The sequence below is a fragment of the Cydia strobilella genome, chromosome 26, assembly GCF_947568885.1.
Source record: "Cydia strobilella chromosome 26, ilCydStro3.1, whole genome shotgun sequence".
Classification (NCBI taxonomy): domain Eukaryota; kingdom Metazoa; phylum Arthropoda; class Insecta; order Lepidoptera; family Tortricidae; genus Cydia; species Cydia strobilella.
In genome coordinates, this window is record NC_086066.1 from 3,724,918 (window position 1) to 3,752,194 (window position 27,277).

At 39.7% G+C, this 27,277-nt stretch overlaps 1 protein-coding gene across 1 annotated transcript; it reads right to left on the reverse strand.

The window, feature by feature from the left end:
- Position 1: 1 nt before the first annotated feature.
- Positions 2 to 26,051, reverse strand: LOC134753388 (solute carrier family 2, facilitated glucose transporter member 3-like). Its single transcript, XM_063689275.1, has 12 exons — positions 25,849 to 26,051; positions 11,493 to 11,591; positions 10,388 to 10,548; positions 8,847 to 8,957; positions 6,265 to 6,352; positions 5,052 to 5,265; positions 4,440 to 4,498; positions 4,012 to 4,213; positions 3,024 to 3,163; positions 2,314 to 2,416; positions 1,626 to 1,726; positions 2 to 590 (listed from the first exon to the last, which is right to left on the reverse strand). Exons 1-12 carry the CDS (start codon positions 25,852 to 25,854, stop codon positions 453 to 455), a joined length of 1,422 nt encoding a protein of 473 aa, XP_063545345.1. The 5' UTR covers positions 25,855 to 26,051; the 3' UTR covers positions 2 to 452.
- Between the last annotated feature and the right edge of the window lie 1,226 nt (positions 26,052 to 27,277).

Here is a 27,277-nt window from a genome sequence, read left to right on the forward strand (position 1 = left end):
CCATACAAGGGAAAAGCATTTCGTAAGGGACATTCTTGTGGAATGCCCCTCTACTGCAATTAAAAAACTAAACGGAAAACAGTAAAAATGAGATTTTATCTAACATTCTGCCAACTGAGCTGCCAGACTTCACTCGATCGCAGCGAATATTTCCACCATATGCGCCTTAGGGAGGCGCCTAGTCATAGGGCGGACACGCTATACATCAAAAATCACTTGCGTTTCTCTGTGTGAACGGCACGTCTGTACACGCGGCATGCGTCTTAGTGTAAGTTGCTTAAAAATAGTACTGAGCGGCCGGCAGACGGCCGTCAATCTGCTGTCGCGGGGCGAGGTCATTCGAGTCAGGGCGGGGCGGTGCGTGGCCGTTCTGTATGCTAATACTATTACTTATTCTGTGGCCTAGCGACAAGTATAGTGCGGAGTGGCCCTAAAGTGTAAAAATGTCCACATCATAGTTGCTGCCTGAACATGGCCGTGACCTCTTCCACCGTCTTGTTCTTCGTTTCCGGCACCTTCATGCTGATAAAGATGATGAACAACAGCTGGAATACCGCGAAGATCACGAACACGTACGCTTTTATCACCAGCTGAAAAAAAAAAAAAACATTGTGGCAGTGATCATTGTGGTGGTGGCTCCGGATTGAGAGCGTGCGACTTTCAATCCGGAGGTCGTGGGTTCGAACCCGGAACCAATGAGTTTTTCGGAACTTATGTACGAATATATCATTTTATCATATCAAAGATGTAAAGATAATTCCGTAAGGAAAAAACGTGAATCTAAAATCAAGAAAATTTGATTCTCGAACAGATGGCGCCACTACTTTTGACCTACTCTCGAATAGATGGCGTTGGCGGTTTCGTTTGTTATTTAACAATTTTCACGCACGTCAGTGAAAGAACATGGGTCAAAATCATATAAAAATTATTAAAGCAAATAATAAAAAAAATCATTTATCCATATATAAATACATTTTATGGTATTATTATACATCTTCATCCCCTTGGCGGCGGCGATGTTTTCCCTTAAGGGCTTATTACGCTAAATCATTTAGCTTTTTAGAAACAATCCTTGCTTCTAATTAGAATATCCTTACTCGCTAAACGCGATTACACTTTGCCTTTGTACATCTTATTATTTGTACCATGTAATTTTTAATATGTATATTTGTACAATAAAGAGTTTACTACTGCTACTACTACATTTTGCTAAATTCTAATTCTAAATCATTTATCGATGCAATAACGATAGAATTGCTAAATTTAGGATTCTAAATCATTTAGAAATCTAAATTTAGCAAAGTGTAATCGCGTTTAGCAAGTAAGGATATTCTAATTAGAAGCAAGGATGGTTTCTGACAAGCTAAATGATTTAGCATCCTAGTTAGGATAGGTGTAATAATATTTAGTTCAGTCACTGCAGTCAGTCGCCTACGGCGGGCGGACGTGTCTAAATTTAGAACTGTCGTGACTAAATTTAGAACAGTGTAATCAGGAGCGTCCTTCCTATCCTAAGCAGTCTAATTAGTAATGACTAAATTTAGCAAAGTGTAATAAGCCCTTTACGTAACGATAGAACGCTCCTAAATCGGTATAATCATATCATATCATAATCATATACTCACTTGTAACGGCAGGAAAGTGAGTCCAACAAGGAAATTAGCCGCCCAGTTGATTGTGACCGCTACTGACGCCGCCGCGGGCCTCGAAGACTGGTTAAATAGTTCTAGAAACAACGACATTATTATGAACAATTTACACGAGTAAAATAACAAACAGATCTCTATAGACTCCTTCGCATTAACTTATATAGTCTCCATGGCATTAACCTTTTCGACGCCGTGTCAAACACAAAGGCAGTCATCCAGACGCCACGTCACCGAAGTGTCAAAACTGAAATTGAACTTTATGCATGTGGATGTAGGTCATGTTGCTCTGTGGTTTATGACCCATTAATCGGTCTTTGTGGCGTTGAACCTACGGTGCGTATATATCGGTCAGTGGCGTCCAAGTGCGTGAACGAAAAACGAAGCGCGAATAATGTGTGGATAAAATATACACTTGTACGCAGCTTTTGCGCGTTTCAGACTATATTGAATAACGCAATGCCGATAGAACCCTCTTTTAAACGATACCATTCACAGTGAATACCAGTACCTTTCACTGTCTTATCGTATTGCAAAGATAAAATTAAACCTAATGATGAATGTGAAGTTTTATATCTATACATGTCTATTTTGTGTGTGATCTCATCGCGTTGCAATACAATAACCCTTCTGGTCTGGCTGCTACAAGATAAAATATACAACTCACCAGTAACGAGGAACCAGGGGATGGATCCAGGTCCCACGGCGAACATCACGACGAATAAAATCACTAGACCGATGCATGCGTACGGCATCCAAGCGATTGAGGTCTGGAACAAAGATATGGATGGTACAGTCAGCTGCAGAGATAACTGCCCCCCAGTGGCGTAACTAGGAGGGGCAGAGGGGGCAAGTGCCCCGGGCGCCATCTAAGGGGGGCGCCAAAATGGGCAAAAGGCAGCAGCAGGGAAACTTTTGTCATTCGTCAGGGGGCGTAAATTTGGTAACTGCCCCGGGCGCCATATCCTCTAGCTACGCCCCTGCTGCCCCCCCCCCCCCTTACATAAAAAATTGTATGCAGGGGGTGGTTCAACTATCTCTGCGGCTGAATGTACATACATTAAATCAAATTTAAGTACATTAAACAACGCGACAACAAATATTTCCCACAATACTTACCACATGCAATATTCCCGCTATAGTAACAAGATGGAGCTGATGAACATGCCGCTAAAGCCGACCAGGAGTAACGTCTTTCGGCCTGCTATCTCCACCAGCACCATACTCACTAAGGTCATCGGCACGTTTAGTAATATTATCAGCAATATTTTCCACAAGACTTACATTGTAACTTCGCACCAGTCACTCTCCATCAGTACCGAGCACATAAGAGTCATCTTCAGTAATATTGTCAGCCATATTCCCCACAATACTTACCACATGCAACATTGCCGCTAGTAACAAGATGGAGCTGATGAACATGCCGCTAAAGCCGACCAGGAGCAACGTCTTTCGGCCGGCTTTCTCCACCAGCACCAAGCTCACTAAGGTCATCAGAACATTCATGGCTCCAGTTCCTGTAAAAAGAAAACATTATACAGTGAATTTTTATAATTTAACTCAACAGAACCATCTGCTAAACTTCAAATGTTGAAATCGATGAAAAATGCAGCACTTCAAGATTCAAACGCACGGTCTTATCCAACTATGGCGGATATCCGTAATATTCTTTATTGTTAATACACTTTTTTTTTTTTACCTGACTTGGGCTCTATTGCACTAGGGCAATTAGAGCGGTAGGAATGTGTGGGGGGATGGTAGCCTGGGGAAAATCCAGGACCCTTCCGCATCACACGAGACGGTTTGGCTACGCTGGAATACTCCTAAAGAGTTTTCGCTCCAGCGCAGATCGGTTGAGCGGCTTGAACCTGATCTGAGGGTGTAAAGGGAATGGCCCCAGCATATTTTAGGACGGCCCTGTCGGGACGTCAGTACTGTTAATATAGTGTATTATCCTCGATTCCCAGGATAATACACTATATTAACAGTACTGACTGTACTGACGTCCCGACAGGGCCGTCCTAAAATATGCTGGGGCCCTTGGGCACTTGGGACCCATTTGGAAAGTAAAGAAAGCGAATTAAACTAACACCCTACCCGACCGAGTGGTCACTATTACTGTCTGTCCTTCGGGGCCCCCTGGGCACGAGCCCTATGTGCCCTTATGGTAAAGATGGTACTGCGTCCCGAATTGTCCTGAGAATCGTCAGTAGTGTTGTATTGTAGGGTTCCCTTTCTACTTCCATATTTGTCCCGGTTTTATGCTATATCTGGCTGTCAGCACCGGCAGGGTCTGCTGAACCCCAGTTTGAATGATTGGTAATCACTAAATTGGTAATCATTGCAATCTTAAATAGCAACCTACCTAAAGTAGCATATTGCGAATACGGTGGCTTAAGGCTGGCCTGCGAGAAGATATCGGTAGAGTAGAACATGACGGCGTTTATTCCAGACAGCTGCTGGGCAACCATCACTGTCATGGCGATGAGCAGGGGTTGACGGAGCTGGCGGTTGCCGAAGAGTTCGCGGAGTGTGACTTTCTTGCTCACTTTGTTCTTTTCTGCCTCCTAGAAATGGCAATAGACTGGTTAATGCGGGAAACATAACCGACAATATTTATTTTCAGTTTATGACTAGATTATATGGAAATTTGCCCAATTATGTTATGGGGATTTGTGATTTTTTCCCACTTAAAGTACATAAGAATACACGGAAATATTTTTGATGATAATGATGCAATTATACCTACTCGAGATTAGGTAAATAATCTATAGTTAAATCCGAAAAACTGACCTGGTGCATTTCTTCCATTTCACCGTGGACAGCTACGTCACCCCTTAACCAATTCAGAGCTGAAAATTGAAATAAAAATTTATAACCTGAACAGATTCAAAGGATCCTTACTAAATATCGTTAGATTTTTGTTAGGACAATAAAAAGTTGTCGTCGAAAAACAGAAAATTGCCTTGGAAGAGGAAGATGGAGATGGTGGTGACTTGCTGGTAGACTGTAGACTGCCTGTGTCTGATCGAGTGAGTATCAAGATCCGACGCCACTCCAAGGTGCAAGACGTGGGTTGTGGGTTACATCATTACCAAACTAAAATGGAATTGGGCGGGAAATGTTGCTAGGCAGAGTAATGGCAGGTGGACCAAAATGTGGAAAGGTGGCGGCTTTCGGATGAAAAGAAGCATCTGGCGTCCGCCGCGTCCGTTGACTTGGCGTAGGTTGGACGACATTCGGAAGATTGCGGGTCATTTCTGGATGAGATTAGCTCAGGACCGGGACAAGTGGCGTAGTTAAGGCCTTTCTGCCTTTGCATAGGCAGAAAAGCCTATGCTCAACAGTGGGCGATAAAGGGCTGATATGATGGTAGACTGTGCCGATCTCTAGAATAGGTATTACCTTCTTGCGCGTGTAACTCTCTCCCTTTATTCAGCAGCAAATACTTCGGCGACTCGGGACACAGCGGCAGCGTAACGCTCTGTATGACGGCCGGTATAGCGCAGATGGCCAGCAGCCAGGGCCAGCCTTCCTCCGTGCCCAGGACTGAAGGTAAACCGAGCCCTTGCGAGAGGAGGATGGAGATGGTGATGACCAGCTGGTATACTGTGCCGATCTGAAAAGTGACAGTTAGGTTTTTAGACTTGAAATGGGTAGAAGAATACGCAAATTACATTAGGTGTTTCTAATCCTAAATAAAAAAAGTCATTTATTGTCGCAAAAAACAGAAAACTTCAAAAATCAGCAATGGTCAAAGAGTTGTTATATGTTTGACGCCAATGTCTGTCTATCTGTCTGTGGCGTCGTAGGTTTTTTTTACGTGAAAGCGAGTTTTCTTGCGGCGGTCCCTAGCTATAATTCATAGAAATCGATCCACCAGTTTGAAGAGTATCAGCTCGTTTCCAACAATGAGGTATGGCATAGGCATAAATTGGATTTTTTTGGCATTGTAAAGGGGCCCACTGACTATCAGTTCGCCGGACGATATCGGCCTGTCAGTTAGAACAAACATTTGACAGTTCCGAACAAGTGACAGGCCGATATCGTCCGGCGGACTGATAGTCAGTGGGCCCCTTAAGGGGTTCATAATTTTAAAACTAACACGGGCCTTAATCGCGTACAAACTTACGTTTATTTATGGCCTGACGTGACGTGACGTGGTGTGACGGTTTTCGCCAGTCTGCCTGTGACCACGAACGTAACGTCACGTTCGAAACGTCAGGCCATAAATAAACGTAAGTTTATACGCGATTAAGTCCCGTGTAAGTTTTAAAATTATGAGTGAAAATTGTGTTAGTTTAAATCAGTATATTGTAAGGGGTTGGATGCGAGATGGAGCGACGACCTGGTGAAGGTCGCGGGAATTCGGTGGATGCGAGCGGCACAGGATCGGTCGGAGTGGCGAGCCTTGGGGGAGGCCTATGTCCAGCAGTGGACGTCTATCGGCTGACATGATGATGATGATGATGATGATGATGAAGGGGTTTTTAAAATTTCGATTGTCATATTCAGCTAACGTCATCTTCATCACCCTTTATATCTCATTGGTGGTTTGCAACAATCGCGGGCGTTAGTTTACTATCCTCATGTTAGCTGATCCTCAAGTTAAACTCACCGATCCTCGAAGAGACACTGGTGATATCTCGGCCAAGTACATGGGAGCCAGGCCCGCGTTCAGACCGCTGTTGATGCCGATGACCAATCTGCAATTGAACAAAATACATCAAATATTATATGACACGATTAAGTATTAAGCCGGTTCCCTGAGCCAGAAGGTGAAAAGTCTCCTTATATGATCATGTTTTTCTAAGAGTCGTTGATATTTGTAGACGTGGAAAAAATATATGTAGTTGTTAACTATATTATCTTTAACAACATAGCTTCCGATACACGAATTATGACACTTCGCTCGATACAATTAATTCCCAAACTAACCTCTAACTCGGACTTTTAATCCTACTTTACTCGGTTATTTATTATGTGATCTATAAACAAAAAAAGAAGAAAAAACAATCTTAACATAAATAGTAATTTCATAGCTTTAGAATTTCGATATTGTAAGGTAACGTTTTTAAAATAAATAAAAAACCGACAAGATTCGATCAAAATTGACACTTGGCGCGTATGTTCTTTCCCGTTCTTTCTTGCGAAATGTGACAAAGACAGCGGCAAACCGATGGAACGGCCTTAATAATATTTTCTATCACAAAGGTTATGCTCATATACCTGACCTGAAAGAGATAGGAGTAGACAACAGGTAGCCCATAACCGGGAACAGTCGAAAAGGCAGACAAGGAGAGCCGACCCCAGATAATGGGATAAGGCTTAAGAAGAAGAAGAAAGGTTATGCTGTTTGCGTCTTTTCTGTAGACTTCGGAAAGTTAAAAGAATCAAATAGGGAAATCGTGATATATATACAAGTATGTACGCGGGTAGTTATTTTTTGATGTTTTGCCCACAGAAGTGACCTTTTCCTGAAATATCTCGTCTAAAGTATCTCGTGCGCTGCCGGTCTTGAAGCCGGGTAAAGAAAGAGATTACCAGGTAAAGTAAAGTTATGTAAATTATAGGCCAAGGCAAGGGCCAAGCCTGTTGAATGTGTGAAAGTTGAATGGAAACGTTGAAGTAAGGCCAAAGATCGTGTCCACTGGAAGAAGATTGTGGAGTTGGTAAACACCCAAAAAGCCTGTAGTGTCAACGTACGAGCAGGCGTGTCACTCCGCGATTTCGTCGCGTCGCTACAAGTACCTGCGGCCGCCTCAATTTTGAGGTTTTGCCATAGTAATTGCCGCGCACCGCTACGGAACAGACGCCTGCACGCGCTTACGCCGCCTTGCGCGTAGCATAGAGTAACTTATACTAGAGCGGTACTGTCATAGTAAATTTTGTAACCCCAGTAAATTCACTGCCATCTGTCGACACACTTTAAAACTAAAAATAAATATTTATAAAAATACGATAAAATGTATTTAAATATGGATAAATGATTTTTTTTATTTGCATTAATTATTTTTATGATTTTGACCCATGTTCTTTCACTGATATGCGTTAAAATTATAAATAACAAACGAAACCGTCAACGCCCTCTATACGAGTGTAGGCCAAAACTAGTGGCGCCCTCTGATCGAGAGTCAAATTTTCGTGATTTTCGAGGCACGTTTTTTCCTTAGACTGTATCCATCTATTACGGAGTTATATCTATCTTTGCGCGTAGTAGTCGCATTTTGTTAGGGATTGAATCTTCTGTACTATTATATGTGGTATTTTCTATAAAAAGGGACCTTATTGTCGATGGCGCTTACGCCATTATTAACGATGCTCCAATATAAATACAATACTGTGCGGTGTAAGCGCCATCAAAGTCAAAGTCATAATCTTTATTCAAATAGGCCTAGCAACAAGCATTTTTAAATTTTCAAGTTTTAAATATTACCTTAATCTAAATATCAGAGCAATTTATTGATGCAGTTAACTTAATAATCATAATAATAGTCAAACTTAATAATAAGAATTCACAAAAGGATCGTCAAACACCACCATCGACAATAAGGTCCCTTTTCCCTTTTCATAGAAAATCCCCCATATATTCTTTGGGACGAGTAAGTACCTAAAGTAGTTGTTGGCACGTGGGTGGAGATCGAAGAAGTCAGGCAGGAGTCGGAGAGAAAACAGCGTGTATATCGAATGGTGTCTATTCGTAAAGTGAGAGTACAATTTTATTATTACCATAGAGTAACTTATACTAGAGCGGTACTGTCATAGTAAATTTTGTAACCCCAGTAAATTCACTGCCATCTGTCGACACACTTTAAAACTAAAAATGAAGATTTATAAAAATACGAAAGAATGTATTTAAATATAGATAAATGTTTTTTTTTTGCATTAATTATTTTTATGATTTTGACCCATGTTCTTTCACTGATATGCGTTAAAATTGTTAAATAACAAACGAAACCGTCAACGCCATCTATACGACAGTAAGCCAAAGCTAGTAGCGCCCTCTGAACGAGAATCAAATTTTCTTGATTTTCGAGGCACGTTTTTTCCTTAGACTGTATCCATCTATTACGGAGTTATATCTATCTTTGATATAAGTCATCGAGGGTTCAATATAGTGTAGAGAGTGTCCCATAGATGGCGCTTGTTAACGCGAGTTGACAGTAGTCCATGCATGAATGGATGAATGGGTAAGCTTACCGTCCTAGTATAAGAAGTTCCGCAGAATTGGCTTTCTTGGCGGTGCCCTGGAACGCGGCCGCGACGAACACAAGCGCGTTGTTGAGCAGCAGCCCGCCTTTTCGACCAAATCTGTAAGCGAATTAATTGTATCATTGTATTTGTAACTTATACTAGAGCGGTACTGTCATAGTAAATTTTGTAACCCCAGTAAATTCACTGCCATCTGTCGAAACACTTTAAAACTAAAAATAAATATTTATAAAAATACGATAAAATGTATTTAAATATGGATAAATGATTTTTTTATTTGCATTAATTATTTTTATATGATTTTGACCCATGTTCTTTCACTGGTATGCGTTAAAATTATAAATAACAAACGAAACAGTCAACGCCCTCTATACGAGTGTAGGCCAAAACTAGTGGCGCCATCTGATCGAGAATCAAATTTTCGTGATTTTCGAGGCACGTTTTTTCCTTAGACTGTATCCATCTATTACGGAGTTATATCTATCTTTGATTGTATTAAGTAAAAAAAACTTATTGCAAGCTAAGTTAAAGTACACTACCGCTCAAAAGTATTTAGGCACCCGCAATTTTCACCATACAATGGGGTTGGCCGGACGAAGTGTTTAGCAGATGGCGCCAGCATAGCTTGCCCTGTCAATCCCTAGAATTGTGTCAATTTTTTGTTTTTTTTAATGCCCTGGACGCCAGCATTTAAACCCAAATCGCATAGAAAAAGGGGCAAGCTATGATGGCGCCATCTCTGCAAACCTTTGACAGTTGCCAACCCCATTGTATTCAATTTTTTTTTTAATCATACTGTTCGATCGCAGGCAAATGACTCTCTTACATGTTGGATAAAATTTTTATTTAGGTAAATATATTGTTGCCAAAGACATCCTTAAAATAATCGAGTTTACTTTATGCAACGATTTAAAAAACCCTTATATATGTACTAGTTCATACAAAATAAAATGATTTTGTACTGGAAAATGATTTATGGATTTTTTACGCTTGCCATTTATTTAGTAAATAGGCAATGTATACGAATATTTTGCACATCATTTTGAAACTCGATATGTCTGTTAAATTAAAAAAGTAAACTGCACAAAAAACTGTTACCCGACTGCGACTTAGCGGTATAATTCTGAAAGTCGATTTTGTATACAATTGTATGGAAAAAATTACTAGTGCCTAAATAGTTATGAGCGGGTAGTGTACTTACCTACACGGGAAACTGACTTTCATATTAAACTTATAATATTTTCTCCCTTATTTATTAACTATATAAAATCTGCATAATCAGGTAGGTACTTAAATATGTAATATATATGTTTTCTACAATCTTGCTAAAAACGGGCAAAAAGTTAACCAATATAGTAAGATTGATTTACATATTGCCAGCAATATTGACTCATTAAAAAATGCCAGCAATATTGCCCTAATTGAAAATATTGCCGTCCACATTGAATCACACAACAGACATGTTCATATTGTATCTTATTAAGCAGCGTTAAAATAATAGTCATTATGGAAATATTCCTCAACATTACCTGTCAGCAATGACACCAGTCAGCATGCCCCCAATCATGCCCCCCACGCAATAGACAGAGACGACAACAGACCAGATGGTGGCCACTTTCGGCTCCTCAGTGGCCTCCATGGTCAGATTGGTGCCAGATAACGCGTCGAATTGTAACCATCTTGACATCACCTGAAATAAAATAAAATGTTTGAGCCACTGAAAAACACGATCAAACATGGTTTAAAATCAATTAAAACTAATAGGGGGTATTACTGCAATGTTCTGCCACCAGAGTGCAGCAGTAGCTCGTTTAGTAAACCATAGAGTAACTTATACATACTGTGCCTTTAACAGGTTTTTGACAAGTTTTCAGAAGGCCAGGATTACACTTGTAAGTTTTACTTACGTAAGTAGGGACAAAGCTATTTGCTAGAATGAGATAACGATATTCATATCTCATTCTGTAGCATAGCTGTGTCCCTACTTACGTAAGTAAAACTTACAAGTGTAATCCTGGCCTAAATAATAAAATATGACATTGATGCATCAAGGCGGTTTGCTTACAGAGGACCTACCGGGAAATGCGAATTCGAAAATTCGCTATCTGCCTCTTTATCGCTCGAATATGCAAGAGTGACAGAGATGTTAGATAAAGAAATTTCGATTTTTTTTGTTTCGCGATAAACCCTCAGATTGTGGTGGTATTAGTGGCGGTGGCGCCCTGGCGTCCCCCTACGCAGTTTCGCGTAATATTCCCTATATGTGTATACATTCTGAACAGAATGCGTTGTAATAAAATCGTAATGACGTGTCATAAAGAGCAGCTAATTTGATTTGGCAATTACTACTAATCATATTTGTAGTTATATCATAGCTACGTAAAATAGGCGCCTTACCAAAGTCAATCCTACGCTTTGCAATCGACAACATTGCCTTAATAATATGTTCAGGCGTTTGTATTATTTACTCGCAACGACTAACAGATTTAGTTAGTTTTCTGATAATGATTCATTTCTGTTTTCTGTGTCCTTACGTTTCTAAGTTTTCTGATAAGATTACTAGATGGCGCAGTTGTTAGTTAAACGAGCGTTTTAAAAATCTACATTATAATATTTGATTTTCACTTGACTTACCAGCTGTGGCGCATTGAGGACACCAGTACTGTAGCCATGTTGGAAGGCCGACCAGCAGGCGGAGGACACCACGGCAAACGTCAGCCGTAGGTTCATTCCCTGTGACAAACATACATACAATTTAGAGTAGGTTTTATATTATAGGTAGGTACTTACATATGTGGTATTTTCTATAAAAAGGGACCTTATTGTCGATGGCGCTTACGTCATTATAAACGATGCTCCTATATAAATACAATGCCGCGCGACGCTGTGCGGCGTAAGCGCCATCGACAATAAGGTCGCTTTTCATAGAAAATGCCTCATATACTCTTGAGACCTACATCATTATTTTAGGTGGCGACAGCGTTTATAAAAATATGCAATATGCCTAAAATGCTTTTATTATGCTTTAACTTTAATTGTGCCATTTTCAATCAAAAGGGTACTTATTATAGGTTGTCAAAAAGGTGCTGTTTCCATATAGCTTCAATTCGAAATCAACTTGGCCCTGAGTATACTTTCATGCCCTTTGGGGTTGAGACCCTTGGCCCGTAGGGTCCTTATGCTCTACAGCTTTTTAAAGAGCTATCCAAAAGACTAGTCGACTTCACTGGCGTGGCGTGGCGACCGAGTTTAATTGTGCCATTTTCAATCAAAAGGGTACTTATTATAGGTTGTCAAAAAGGCGCTGTTTCCATATAGCTTCAATTCGAAATCAACTTGGCCCTGAGTATACTTTCATGCCCTTTGGGGTTGAGACCCTTGGCCCGTAGGGTCCTTATGCTCTACAGCTTTTTAAAGAGCTATCCAAAAGACTAGTCGACTTCACTGGCGTGGCGTGGCGACCGAGTTTGATTGTGCCATTTTCAATCAAAAGGGTACTTATTATAGGTTGTCAAAAAGGCGCTGTTTCCATATAGCTTCAATTCGAAATCAACTTGGCCCTGAGTATACTTTCATGCCCTTTGGGGTTGAGACCCTTGGCCCGTGGGGTCCTAACAACTTTTTAAAGAGCTATCCAAAAGACTAGTCGACTTCACTGGCGTGGCGTGGCGACCGAAGAGCTGGCAGCTTTCTCGCGCAACGTATTAACATCGCAATACAGCGGGGAAATGCTGCCAGCATCCTCGGCACCATGCCAAAGGGGCCACATTTTCTAAATGTATTTTAGTTTTTATTTAGTTTTAGTTTTTAGTTTTAATTTAGTTTTATTTTATAGATGTTCGTTTTTAACAAATATATAATTGTACCTATTTTTGCGCACATGACAGACTGGTAAGTGCAGTACAGAATGTACTAAGGGTTCCAAAACAAATAATAGTTGGAATCACAGACCTAAAATTTATGCTTACGCAGGAATAGGGAATATTACGCGAAACTGCGTAGGGGGCGCCAGGGCGCCACTACCACAATCTGATGGTCTATCACTGTCACTCTTGTATATAAATGCATATTCGAGTGATAAAGAGCGATAAATTTTCGGATTCGCGTTTCCCGGTAGGTCCTCTGTAAGCAAACCGCCTCGATGCATCAATGTCATATTTTATAATACCTGAAAATTTGTCAAAAACCTGTTAAAGGTACAGCATGTATAAGTTACTCTATGGTTTACTAAAAAGGCTAGTCCTGCGCTCTGGTGGCGGAACATTGCAGTAATATCCCCTATTGGAACCATATAATCTATGCAATCTTAACCTCATTGTATGAATATATGCGTGGGAAACTGTCAAATGACCGCATAATATGTCGCTACTGAAGTACTGACGCACACACCACACAAGCTAGATCCTCTTTCCAATTTTGGTCAAGCAGGTACGTAATTTTCAACTTGTAATAGATGGTTATAGCTGATTATAGCCCACGCTAGCATAGAGAAATAAGTAAGCATAGAGTGCTCCATACATGCAGTTTTATTACCAATACGACTATTATTTTCGTAGTCGACATCTAGCGTCAAGTAGCGGAATTATCAGTACTGCTACTCGACAATAGATGTCGCGACTAACGGTAAGTCTAATGCACAACAATTTTCAGGTATTATAACCGGATTAACCGGAACTCTATTTTCAACTCCTTCTGCTTGTAATTAGTTGTAAATTGTTGAGCAATACACTTTTCGTCAGTCGCGACACACGTGACATCTAGTGTCGAGTAGTAGTGATAATTCCGCTACTTGACGCTAGATGTCAGCTACGAAAATAATAGTAGTTTTGTTTAAATGACTGATGTATGGAGTGAGCACTCTATGCTTACTTATTTTTCTATGGCGGTAGACAGCCATTCGTACTTTAAATATCTGATAATGATTCCTTATTGATACGTTTGCTGCTCGCTGCACATATCTCTCGCTCCTGTATAAGTAGGAACAAGTACCCTTATCATGAGTTTTACGCGGCCTTAAACGCTAGCGACTGTGTCAACTCAAACACAGTGCATCTCGCTTGCACCAATGTTAGTACAAGGGAGGTGCATTGTGAGTTAGTTTACGCAGTCCCTAGCGAATATGTCATTGTCAAACTCGTGGTAAAGATAAAGGTGTCGCTCTCTGCACCGATGAACTCAAATTCGATGACCGAAACAATTAGTTTTCGCCGATTTTAAGGTCTATCACTGACATTCGTTTGATCCGTACTGAACGCGGCACCCTATACATGTTGTTCGTATACACCATGTATACACGAATGAGAAGTTTTAAAGGGGCTCTACTAGCGCTACCTGCACATTTGCGTAAAAAAATAGACAAAAACGTAATAGCTTCTTTTGTACTCTTGGTCACTACGGGTCTATTGTGACTTGTGAGTCAGAAATGACTCACGTCCTATGTAAATGAAATTCAAAAGTGGACTGGGCTATTAGGGTTCCTTAGTAATGTTTTAATACCACGAACATACGGCCTGAGCCCTGATGGCAAGTGTTTACCGTAGCCTATGGAGTATGGACGCCTACAACTAGGTGTTATATGCGCGTAACCCTTTATAACTCCTTTTTACAAGCTTTTTTTTAACTTGCAATGTACAGTCGCCATCAGATATATCGGAGCGGCCGAGGTGCTCACAAATATCTGAACACGCTTCTATTGTCAAGGCGTTAAGTGCGTGTTCAGATATTTTTGAGCACCTTGGCCGCTCCGATATATCTGATGGCGACTGTACAGTCAAGTGTTAAAATATGGGTGCATATATCTTGCTCAAAAATATGTGCCATTACGCTATGGGACATATTTTTGAGTATGATGTGTGCACCGTGTGTGCACCCATATTTTTACACTTGACTGTACCTATGTTTGTACGGGTCAAATCTTTCAAGTTAAATTTCACCCACTTCCCGGTTTCCGATATAGCTGAAAACTTGCATACATGTAAGTCGGGTGACAATTCAATATTATGATACCATCGAGCTGATCTAATGATGGAGACAGGACGTGGTCATAGGAAATATGTGATAAAATACTTGTGTTTGGGGTTTTTAGAATTGTCTCTATGAATATTAGTTGCCTGTGGAAATTAAAGTACAGTCAGCGATAAAAACTTGTAACAAAATGAGATTTTTGCCAAAAACTTATTTGAATAAACTTCTTTCGTTTTTATGACGCGGGTGACACAGGATCTCTGTACATATTGTATATATAGTTGTGTATAGGCAGAAGAGCGGTAAGCGAGATAAAAATCCACCAATAGAATTGAATAAACTCTCCGCTTCTCTTAGCGGTATTGATTGGTGGATTTTTATCTCGCCTACCGCTCCGCTGTCTCGCTCCGCTCCAGTGGACAGGAAACCTAATAGGTTAACTTGTAACAAAATTAGATTTTTGCCAAAAACTTATTTGAATAAACTTCTTTCGTTTTTATGACGCGGGTGACACAGGATCTCTGTACATATTGTATAGTTGTGTATAGGCAGAAGAGCGGTAAGCGAGATAAAAATCCACCAATAGAATTACATAAACTCTCCGCTCCTCTTAGCGGTATTGATTGGTGGATTTTTGTCTCGCCTACCGCTCCGCTGTCTCGCTCCGCTCCAGTGGACAGGAAACCTAATAGGTGGTATTTTCTATAAAAAGGGACGTTATTGTCGATGGCGCTTACGCCATTATAAACGATGCTCCGATATAAATACAATGCCGCGCGACGCTGTGCGGCGTAAGCGCCATCGACGATAAGGTCCCTTTTCATAGAAAATGCCCCATTAGAGCTTTTATTTATTAAGAAAACCGTAGTCTGTTTAAAAATATGAAAGTTTTCACTTGTTTCTACATAGGCCTTGAAGAATAACCTATATTATGTATCAGGCATGTACACCTAACGGCATACACCATTATTTCCGCTATTCTTATCACAAACCGCATAATTGAAATTATTCACACTGACATAAATACAATAGGTAAGGTATCACATAGTCATTACAGGTGGGGTATGTAATGTTGAATCATGAATGTAACACAGTTCGGTAATAAACGTGTAGAAAGAACTGGCCAAGTGCGAGTCGGACTCGCGCACTGATGGTTCCGTACTTTTTAGAATTTGTTGTTATAGCGGCAACAGAAATACATCATCTGTGAAAATTTCAACTGTCTAGCTATCACGGTTCATGAGATACAGCCTGGTGACAGACAGACAGACGGACAGAGGAGTCTTAGTAACAGGGTCCCGTTTTTACCCTTTGGGTACGGAACCCTAAAACCCAAAGATAGATATAACTCCGTAATAGATGGATACAGTCTAAGGAAAAAACGTGAAAAATCAAGAAAATTTCCACCTTCGATTTGATTCTCGATCAGATGGCGCCACTACCTTTGGCCTACTCTCGAATAGATTGCGTTGATGGTTTCGTTTGTTATTTAACAATTTTAATGCATATCAGTGAAAGAACATGGGTCAAAATTTCTTGGTTTGTACAGCCAGCAATATTTGCTGGACCAGGTAAGAGCCGGAACGGGGATCGCAGACCCTATCCCTATCACTTTATAAATAATGAAGACTCGCACTTGACCGCTTTTTGTCTAAACGTGGTCCCGTTGATGTAATCTTCACACGGTCGGTTAAACTGGTTTACGTTCCTTATTTGACTTTTTGCGCCGAAGGCGAAGGGCGTTGGCCTTTTAGCGGCCAACGGTTAAAATATCTACTACAATGTCTACAATACTATATGTTATAATATGTTAGGTAGGGTAAAGTGCCCTAATTCCAGCAACTCCCCTAACCAGCTATATTAATCGTTGAATAACTTTTAATATGTCCAAAAATACACGGTATTTTTGACACGAAAATAAATCTTATTGTGCACAATTGACTCGTCAGTCGCTCGCCGAACGCAGAGATGCGCCATTTTGCTGTAAATTTCACCTCCGACCAGCTGTGGGACCATCTTGGGATTTGGGAAAGCTATTTTGCCATGTTATTGTCACAAAATGTAGTGTTTTATTAATTATCGGTGATTAAGGAACTAAAGAATCGCCTGATAAACCGATTTAGTTTATGTTTATCGTTTTTAAAGCTATTTTGGCAGGCTGGAGATAGGGTAGGTATAGGTTTTGATTTGAAATCAAATATCAGCCGCCCTGGCTAAAATTACAGCATCATTTTTTTGTATGGAAATTCTAACATCAGCCAGGGTAGCGGAGGTGTCGGAGGTGACATTTACGAGGGTATTTTACTCACACGCTTACCTTAAGGCCGTTCCATCGGTTTGCCGCTGTCTCTGTCACATTTTGCAAGAAAGAACGGGAAAGAGCATGCGCGCCAAGTGTCCATTTTGATCAAATTTTGTCGATTTTTATTTATTTTAAACTACAATATCGAAATTCGAAAGCTATGAAATTACTATTTAAGTTAAGATTGTTTTTTCTTCTTCTTTTGTTTATAGTATCACATAATAAATAACCGAGTAAAGCTGGATTAAAAGTCCGAGTTAGAGGTTACTTTGGGAATTAATTGTATCGAGCGAAGTGCCATAATTCGTGTAGGAAGCTATGATATTAAAGATAATATAGTCAAGAACTACATATATTTTTTCCACGTCTACGAATATCAACGCCTCTTAGAAAAACATGATCATATAAGGAGATTTTTCGCCTTCTGGCTCAGGGAACCGCCTTAATCACAGGGCGGACACGCTATAAATCAAAATCACTTGTGCTTGAACGGCACGTCTGTACACGCGTCATGCTTTATTGTGTGAGTAAGATGCTTAAAAACAGTACTGAGCGGCCGGCAAACGGCCGTCAATCTGCTGTCGCGGGGCGAGGTAATTCGAGTAGGGGCGGGGCGGTGCGTGGCCGTTCTGTATGATAATGATAATACTATTACTTATTCTGTATTCATGCACAGTGGGCCGTAATGATACATTTGAGGACATGGTGTTTTTTTCACTTGCTAGTTCGTTTTCTTAGCATTAGAAAACAATCTTGGCTTGGCTTTTTATTGAAAATTACGGAAAAATGCTGTTTTATTCTACATGACAATAACCAACCTGTTTCCCTGTTTTTTGTCCATTACTGATTTTACTTCATAACCACTGTGGCTGGTAGTAGGGCATGTGGTGGCTGAATTTAAAAAAAAAGTGGCTGATATTAGAGCATTTCATTCTCACTTAAGAAAATAAATAATTAAAAATAAACGACTGCGTTTATTGTGATTTTAATTGAATTATACGACTGCTAGTTAAATTTGTGGTATTTTCCATAAAAAGGGACCTTATTGTCGATGGCGCTTACGCCATTATTAACGATGCTCCGATATAAATACAATGCCACGCGACGCTGTGCGGCGTAAGCGCCATCGACAATAAGGTCCCTTTTCATAGAAAATGCCCCATTTTACATTTCTGTTTTTCAAGCTGTAGGTATGCATAATTGTTGTGCCCGATACCCAGAAGTAAGCCGAGAGTCCGTCGGGTATCGGAGCCGCTATGTCCATTACACATGACAATTAACAGAGCGGGGCATGAACAACACACACAACACTAACATCATTAACATCATTGTCTATGTTACAACATAACTAAAGTAAAGAAGAATTTCCCCGTCATTTCCTATCTCTATCGCACGCGCATAATTATTTTGCTGCCTCGCTCGCAAAGGTTTAGGTTCTAAAGCCCACTCCACGCTCGCGTTCGCGGCTTCGCACCGTGATTCGCGCAATATTAGATTGAAAGTATTGAAACACTGTACATTGTAATGCACATTGGGCCTTACGAGGTTAACAATCATAATTTAAAAGTCAATTCCCAGCTAACATGAGGAAATGATTCAAAATTTGCATTAACTTACTTTGCCACCCTTGTGGATGAAATGCAACTTTCTCATCAGTTTTTGAAGAATAAAGAGAGCACTTACGAGCTGTTGTGGTGCAAAAAATTATACGTCGCCAAAATACTGATCATAATATTATGCTATCAGTAAGTAAACAGGGGAGATTAAAAAGTCACATTCAGGCCAATGTTTTCTGTTTACCCAATTTATATATCATCATCATCTTCCTCGCATTATCCCGGCATTTTGCCACGGCTCATGGGAGCCTGGGGTCCGCTTGACAACTAATCCTAAGAATTGACGTAGGCACTAGTTTTTACGAAAGCGATTGCCATCTGACCTTCCAACCCAGAGGGGGAAACTAGGCCTTGTTAGGATTAGTCCGGTTTCCTCACGATGTTTTCCTTCACCGAAAAGCGACTGGTATAAATATCAAATGATATTTCGTACATAAGTTCCGAAAAACTCATTGGTACGAGCCGGGGGTTTGAACCCGCGACCTCCGGATTGAAAGTCGCACGCTCTTACCGCTAGGCCACCAGCGCTTATACCCAATAGCGTTATATTATATTAGCGTTTACCCAATTTATATATAACCCTAACAAAATAAACTACAGTAGGCCGAGCACATGATTGGCGCGAGAGTATCTCGCCGCGAGATAGACTACCCTACTTTTACTAACTGTATGAATTAAAGGGGGACGGGTAGTCTATCTCGCGGCCAGATACTCTCGCGCCAATGCTAGCCCGGCTGGTGATCTCGGCAGCTAAGAATTGTTTGAGTGAAATAAGAAATAACACCTTATGGTAATGTGTAATGTCATATTGATTTTAGGGTCATTTTTTATCATATAGGAGGCAAACGAGCAGGCGGATCACCTGATGGTAAGCGATTACCGTAGACATACACCCGCAACACCAGAGGGATTGTAAGTGTTGCCGGCCTTTAAGATGGGAGTACGCTCTTTTCTTGAAGGTTTGAAGGTCGTATCGGTCCGGAAATACCGCAAGCGGCAGGATACTGGGTTTTGCGCCTTTTTCACACACACACACAAAGACACAAACTGACAAACTGGGTTTGTCAGACTATTGCTGTTTTTTACGATAAGAAAAAAAAGTATAGCTACGAATGATGCCCCTTTTCCTCAATTTTAATATTCTATTTCTTTATGGTGAAAAAAAAACCGGCCAAGTGCGAGTCGGACTCGCCCACCGAGGGTTCCGTATTCCGTACCCAAAGGGTAAAAACGGGACCCTATTACTAAGACTCCGCTGTCCGTCTGTCTGGCTGTCTGTCTTTCACCAGGCTGTATCTCATGAACCGTGATAGCTTAGTAATAGGGTCCCGTTTTTACTCTTTGGGTACGGAACCCTAAAAAAACGAAACCAGTCATGTTTTTACTACCTAGTCAGATAAAAAAATCTTGTAATTATACATCAGGTAAAAAAAACATAAGCTAATAAGTCAAGGGAAAAACGTAAATCAGAAAGAAGCCACCGCGCCAAAGAAATCCAAAAATAACCGAATTTAACACCAATACGTTTGTACACATCAATTTGAATCGTAATTCCAGTAAATAAAGTTCATAATAGTCAGTTCTTCAGTAGTTATGTATTCGCCCTACATTTGTTCCGTTTCAGTTGGTTTTCTTGGCATTCAGGCCCTTGGCTGATTTCTGTTCATTATATAATAATAAGTTTTCTCTAAAATGTAAAATTAATAAAGAAAATAAGTTTTCTGTCAAAAAAATTATTTTTGATACAAGCTTTTATCGCTAACTGTACTTTACTTTCAACAGGCAAGTAAAGTAATACTCGTCAAGACAATTCTAACAAACTCAAACACAATTAGGTTACGTTGTTTTACCCATATCCTTGGCCACTGCCTGTCTCCATCATCAGATCAGCTCGATGGTACCATATTTTTGCATTGTCATCCAATTTACATATGTATGCAAATTTTGAGCTTCCTCGGAAATCGGGAAGTAGGTCAAATTTAACTTGCAAGATTTGTCCCGTACAAACATAGTAACATACATGGTACAGTATACATTGCAAGCTTGTAAAATAGGTAGTTTCCGAATCTTGCCTTTTTTTCAATTTTCCTTAAATATGTAATATAATATGGCTTGCAGATGTCTGCTTAGTATAAAATAACTTTACCTAGACAACGATTGATTGTGATGTACAGGCGAAGCCAAAATGTGTTATCGCATTGTCAGTTGTCGTTTTCTTTGTAATAGTATCTTATTGTACTGCTAAGCGCCACTAGCACCTTTCCACTAACCCGGGGTTAACCGGTTAAACCTGGAGTTATCATGGTTACCAATACAATTTAACGGTTTAACCGCTTAATCCCGGGATAGTGGGAGGGTGCAAATGGGCCTAATACGAGTAATAGGCCAAAGTCTCACGTTGACGTAACTCAAGAGCAATTATAATGGGTCACTTTTTTGAAATTTCCATAGAAAGTGATCTGTTTTTATTCTCAAACGAATTGAATTTGAATTCAGCTTGGACAAAAATGGTTTCGTAGGTATATTTGGCAGTTCATCCACTTGGTAGCATTTCTCAACTGATTCTCGTGAAATTCTGTGGGCAGATACAGTTTTTTTTATTGATTATTTTAAGGTTCACGTTTTTTTTACTTTTGAAGTACACGGAACTCTAATAACTCTTAGTCACGGTCTTTTTTAGGTTGAGAATGGCGCAAATGTACTGCAAATGGCATCAGCAAATGGCCTTGACATTGACAGATGACTCGTATGATTGAATTAACATTATCATGCGAATTTACGTCATTTTGAATATCATTGTATCACATTAGATCATCTATTTTCATAGATTAGGATATAGACCAGTAAATATAAGAGGTCGTCGAAATACAAAGTGCGTAACTTGCATTATTGTACAACTTTGGGAACAAAACCTTTACAAATTATACAATAAAACCTTCCTCAAGAATTACTCCATTGATAGGTGTTACACAAAACCTTTACAAATTATTCGGGGAAATCCTGAAGAAAGGCCAGGTCAAGAGCACCCTAAACCGGCGAGCGTGTATGAGGAATGTTATGAAAGTGAAGGAAGCGAAAGAGGTATGTCAGGATCGTAGCAAGTGGAAATCCGTGGTCTCTGCCTACCCCTCCGGGAAATAGGCGTGATTATATGTATGTATGTATGTTTACAAATTATACAATAAAATCTTCCTCAAGAATTACTCTATTGATAGGTGATACCGCATCAAAATCCGTTGCGTACTTTTAAAGATCTAAGCATACATAGGGACAGACATACATACAGAGCGGAAAGCGACTTTGTTTTATACTATGTAGTGATATTACAAGAAAAAGTGACAAAACCCTCCAGCGACGGAGGCTGGATTCGAACCGGCGTCTTACCTTACCTACCATTTAGGCTAACCCGGCACGACCAAACACATGAACCAGTGTAAAAAGAGAGTTAAAAGTCACCGTCAAACATATGTTTTAATTGATACACACTTTTACTGCCTCCTACTAACTGTACTTTCTTCCCTTTGCATGTCCATGCGTTAAAATTATAAATAACAAACGAAACCGTCAACGCCCTCTATACGAGAGTAGGCCAAAACTAGTGGCGCCATCTGATCGAGAATCAAATTTTCTTGATTTTCGAGGCACGTTTTTTCCTTAGACTGTATCCATCTATTACGGAGTTATATCTATCTTTGCTATTATGTACTTCCAGAGATCTTTCAAGGCACGTTTTTTCCTTAGACTGTAATATCCATCTATTACGGAGTTATATCTATCTTTGCTATTATGTACTTCTCGAGATCTTTCAAATGAGCCTAAACTCAATGTGTTTACGTTTTTACATCGAAGAGTTCCTTTGGCAACCTTCCGACCGCATCAGCAGGTCAGCTCGATGTTAGCACTGGTAATACGGAAATATTGTAAATTCAGCGCAATCACATATCGGGAAGTGGTTCAAATTTACAAGATTTGAAGCAGACATGTGTCGCATACTCGCATAACTTTAAAACTCGGGTAAATCCATTCGACCCTAGGAGGATATAACCAAACGGAGGTAACGTAGTAGTTTTTAGGGTTCCGTACCCAAAAGTTAAAAACGGGACCCTACTACTAAGACTCCGCTGTCTGTCTGTCTGTCCGTCTGTCACCAGGCTGTATCTCATGAACCGTGATAGCTAGACAGTTGAAATTTTCACAGATGATGTATTTCTGTTGCCGCTATAACAACAAATACTAATAAGAGAATAAAATAAATATTTAAGTGGGGCTCCCATACAACAAACATGATTTTTTGCCATTTTTTGCGTAATCGTACGGAACCCTTCGTGCGCGAGTCCGCCTCGCACTTGGCCGGTTTTTCTTCACCGACGCCGGCGCGGGCGCACCGTTTCTCGGCAAGCATGCGTAAAGTCCGTTACTATCTATTTTTAGTGCGTCGCGCATCGGACCATGTGTTATGTGAACCAATACTGGATTCAGGAATAATGGGACATGACTATGAGAAGAAACAATAACAAAAGTTGTCTTCTGTTACCGAAATTTCAGAATACAGGAATAACTAGGAACTTAATTTCTGGTATATACTACATATATTATAATAGTTATTTGTTACACAAGGGTGCAAAGTTGTATTTTACCCGCGAGTGTGGAATTGAAACACAAGCAAGCGAAAGGATTCTATAATTGAACCCACTAGTACCTATATTATCATACAGAACGGCCACGCACCGCCCCGCCCCGACTCGAATTACCTCGCCCCGCGACACTAGATTGACGGCCGTTTGCCGGCCGCTCAGTACTATTTTTAAGCAACTTACCCACAATATGACGCATGACGCGTGTACAGACGTGCCGTTCACAAATAGAAACGCAAGTGATTGAATATTTATGGACAGGAAACCGTCAAAACGATAGGAAGGTACCACCTTCAAGGTGGAAGTCAGTAGTACATTTTTAATTTATTAGCTTTCTGATTTGCATCTGCTTTCACAGGATATGCATCCGTACACATCTGTACATATTAATATTTAACTGGACAATTAGGATTTGTTTTATATTTTTGTCTTTCCGGTTACTAATTTAGCTTACTGCTGTAGTAAGTGTTTAGTTTTACTAAGGCCAAGGACATATGTAACTCCGTATAAGATGAATAAAAGTCTAAGGAAAAAACGTGACTCGGAAATCAAGAAAAAGTCTCGGATAGATAGCGCCACACCTTTGGCCTATGCTCGGCTAGATGGCGTTGACTACACCATTTGATATTTAACAATTTTTACACATATCAGTGAAAGAACATGAACATTTACCATATATATACATTTCTGATATTTTTATACATTTTCATTTTTTGTTTTAATCGTGTGTCGATAGATGGCAGTAAATTTACTGTAACTACAAAATTTACTATGACAATAACCCTCTATACTATCTATTCCCTTTGCTAAGGCTGAACCCTAAGTAACTAACCCTAACCCTGGTAAGCGATTACCGCCGCCATTACACCAGCGTCACCAGAAAGGTTGTAAGTGCGTTGCCGGCCTTTAAGATGGGTATTTTGTTTGTGACAAAAGGGTCGTTATGCTTCATGTTATTTCAACAGAAATTGATAGATAAGTCCTTATTGCACATCTTTCATATAAAAAAAATTAAAAATGATTTATTCAGTAGCACTAGTTATTTTACGGGAATCAGGTTGGTGCCTCTTTTTAAGTAAAAAATACCTGTGTCAAGGCTTACGATAAAAAAGTTTTTTTTTAAGTTTATTATTTCAATTTTACATTGTTTTCAAAGGTAGGTACATAATTATAACAATGCCCGCGTGTGTTGCGTTATTTGCGTTACAAAACAGGTTTTATAATGGGCGTCCTTTAACGACCTTTCATTTTCTTTAATCATCATAATAAATAATAATAAATGTGACGTTCTACGGAAAAAGGTACATTATGGCGGCTGGCGCTTACGTCACATAGCACTGCGTAAGCGCTAACCGCCATAAGGTACCTTTACCCGTGGGACGTCACAAATATTCAGGTATCAACCCGTTTAAATATTACATGCCAAATATTAAAATACTAAAATTGAAGTTATAGTATATATAATAATAATACTTAAAAAAATATTTATTGTTATTACTCATATATGTTCAATTAAAAAATTTCAACCAATAAAAATATTTGTCTAAAAATAAATACAAAATATATACAGTGGTACTACGTAAACGAAATTAATAACTAGCATCTAAAATAGGCCCTTGAGGCATTGTACCAAGGATGCTGGCGGCATTTCCTCGCTTTATACAATGCTGATACGTTGTGCGAGGAAGCCGACAGCTCTTCGGACACCAGTTACGTCAACCAGACGCTTCGCGATTTCTGCAAACAACTTGTGCGCGCTAGGACCCCATGGACTTAAGAGTTTCAACTCCAAATGTAACGAATTAATTAGGTTTTTTTTAGCTTCGTGCGTGAAAAAAAGGAAAGAACTTTTTCCTGTTTCCCTTCATTTCATTCATAGCAAAATTTACTTAATTTATGTAAAAACATAGACAGTACAGATTGTATAAACATATATTATATATACCTACTGAATTATACTAACCTGCATTTTGCAACTACAGAATGCAAGTAGAAATATTCAAACATATAAAAACATTAAATACATTCTTCGTTCGACACTTATTTTAGAAAAAAAACCGGCCAAGTGCGAGTCGGTCTCGCGCACGAAGGGTTCCGTACCATTACGGAAAAAAACAGCAAAAAAATCACGTTTGTTGTATGGGAGCCCCATTTTAATATTCATATTATGCTGTTTTTAGTATTTGTTGTTATAGCGGCAACAGAAATACATCATCTGTGAAAATTTCAACTGTCTAGCTATCACGGTTCATGAGATACAGACTGGTGACAGACAGACAGACAGACGGACAGCGGAGTCTTAGTAATAGGGTCCCGTTTTTACCCTTTGGGTACGGAACCCTATAAAGCAAACAACACCTATCCTTCACAAATGACAATCTTAAAAAAAATAAGTTGAAACCCGTAACATTCACCGTACCTCTCCCTTCCATAATTCACCGCTTCACATCGCCGGTAAAAAACAAATAACTTACCGCCATCCTGTTAATAAAATCCAAATAACCCACAACACTACACAATAACACAACCACTAAACCTTAACAGTAATTTTAACATGAATTTCATATAAAATTTAGGCTTTTTTCACTGAATTTTTATTATAAAGTCGCTGTTTTGTCATGCATGCCGTCCGCGCGCTTCGGGAGTGGTTCGAAATTTAAAATACAGTGACGCGCGCTCGGCGGAGGCTGACGTCATACGACAACCGGTTTGGCAGACACGCATTGTGGAAACTAGCGGAAAAAGCGCTATAAGTTTTTAATTAGCCTCATGCATGAAGTTTATATTTGAACGAAATATTTTTTATTCGGATGTTTGTTACCGTTATATCATGTTACAAATGCATTTCCGTTATTAAATTATCATTTGATTGCTTAAAATAATAAATCTAAAGTTCAAAAATTTGCCCGCGAAATACGAGCGAAACGCAACGCCATTGGTCGAAACGTCACGTGACGTCACGTGTTTCGCCAGATTAGTTGTTTTGTTCTGCGACGCACCGATTTATTATTATTTTTTACCACACAAGCTCGTAAAGGCTCCCTTTATTCTTCAAAAACTGATGAGAAAGTTGCATTTTATCCACAAGTAATTCGATTCAAATTTTGATGTTTTATCCTAATGTCGGCTGGTAGAATAAGACTTATTTAGACTGGCAAGCCAACTTTGTTTGTTGAAAAAGGCATGAAATTTAAAATTTGTATGGAAGATCGATCTAACACCCCTACATTTTTCAAATTTGTGTTTGAATATATGTCAATGTCGGTAGCAAAGTTTGTTTAACTTTCGTGTCTTGAAACCCTCGCTATGCTCAATTTTGGAATATTTCGCTTGCTGGGGTATCAATTTAATATAAGCATGAGGGGTTATTTTGGTTATACTATAACTTTGGCCCCTTGTAAAGCAAATAAGTAACCATTGATTGTAATGTCACGTAATTTCAGACCACATAAATTATGATCGACACATTAGGTAACAAACAGTTTGTGTGAGAAACTATATTTTAGTGTAATGTAATTTTTTAATGGTCCCTAACTAGTATAACCTCTTTTATTTTAAGCCTCATACTTACTTTCTATCCAATTCCACTTAAAGCCGCGAGCAAAAGTTGTTAATAAGACTAAAGCGCTTTAAAGCGCTAGAATCGCTTGACGTTCAATTGTCTCAAAGGGGCTCGTCTTCAACGTAGATGCGCGTACGACGCGCCTTCAATAAGGGCGTAAGGGCGTAACTGCCATCTAAACTGAGGCAGTTACGTCATTTAGAATTTTAGACATAGGTAGACCTTTTTGATTCTTTTGAAACGGACCCGAGTGATGTCTTTGATGAGTTTGTGGTGGTCGTGAGTCGTGACTTCCAAAATAATAATTTGTGTCGTTTTCAAGCAAAAGGTATCACATTGTC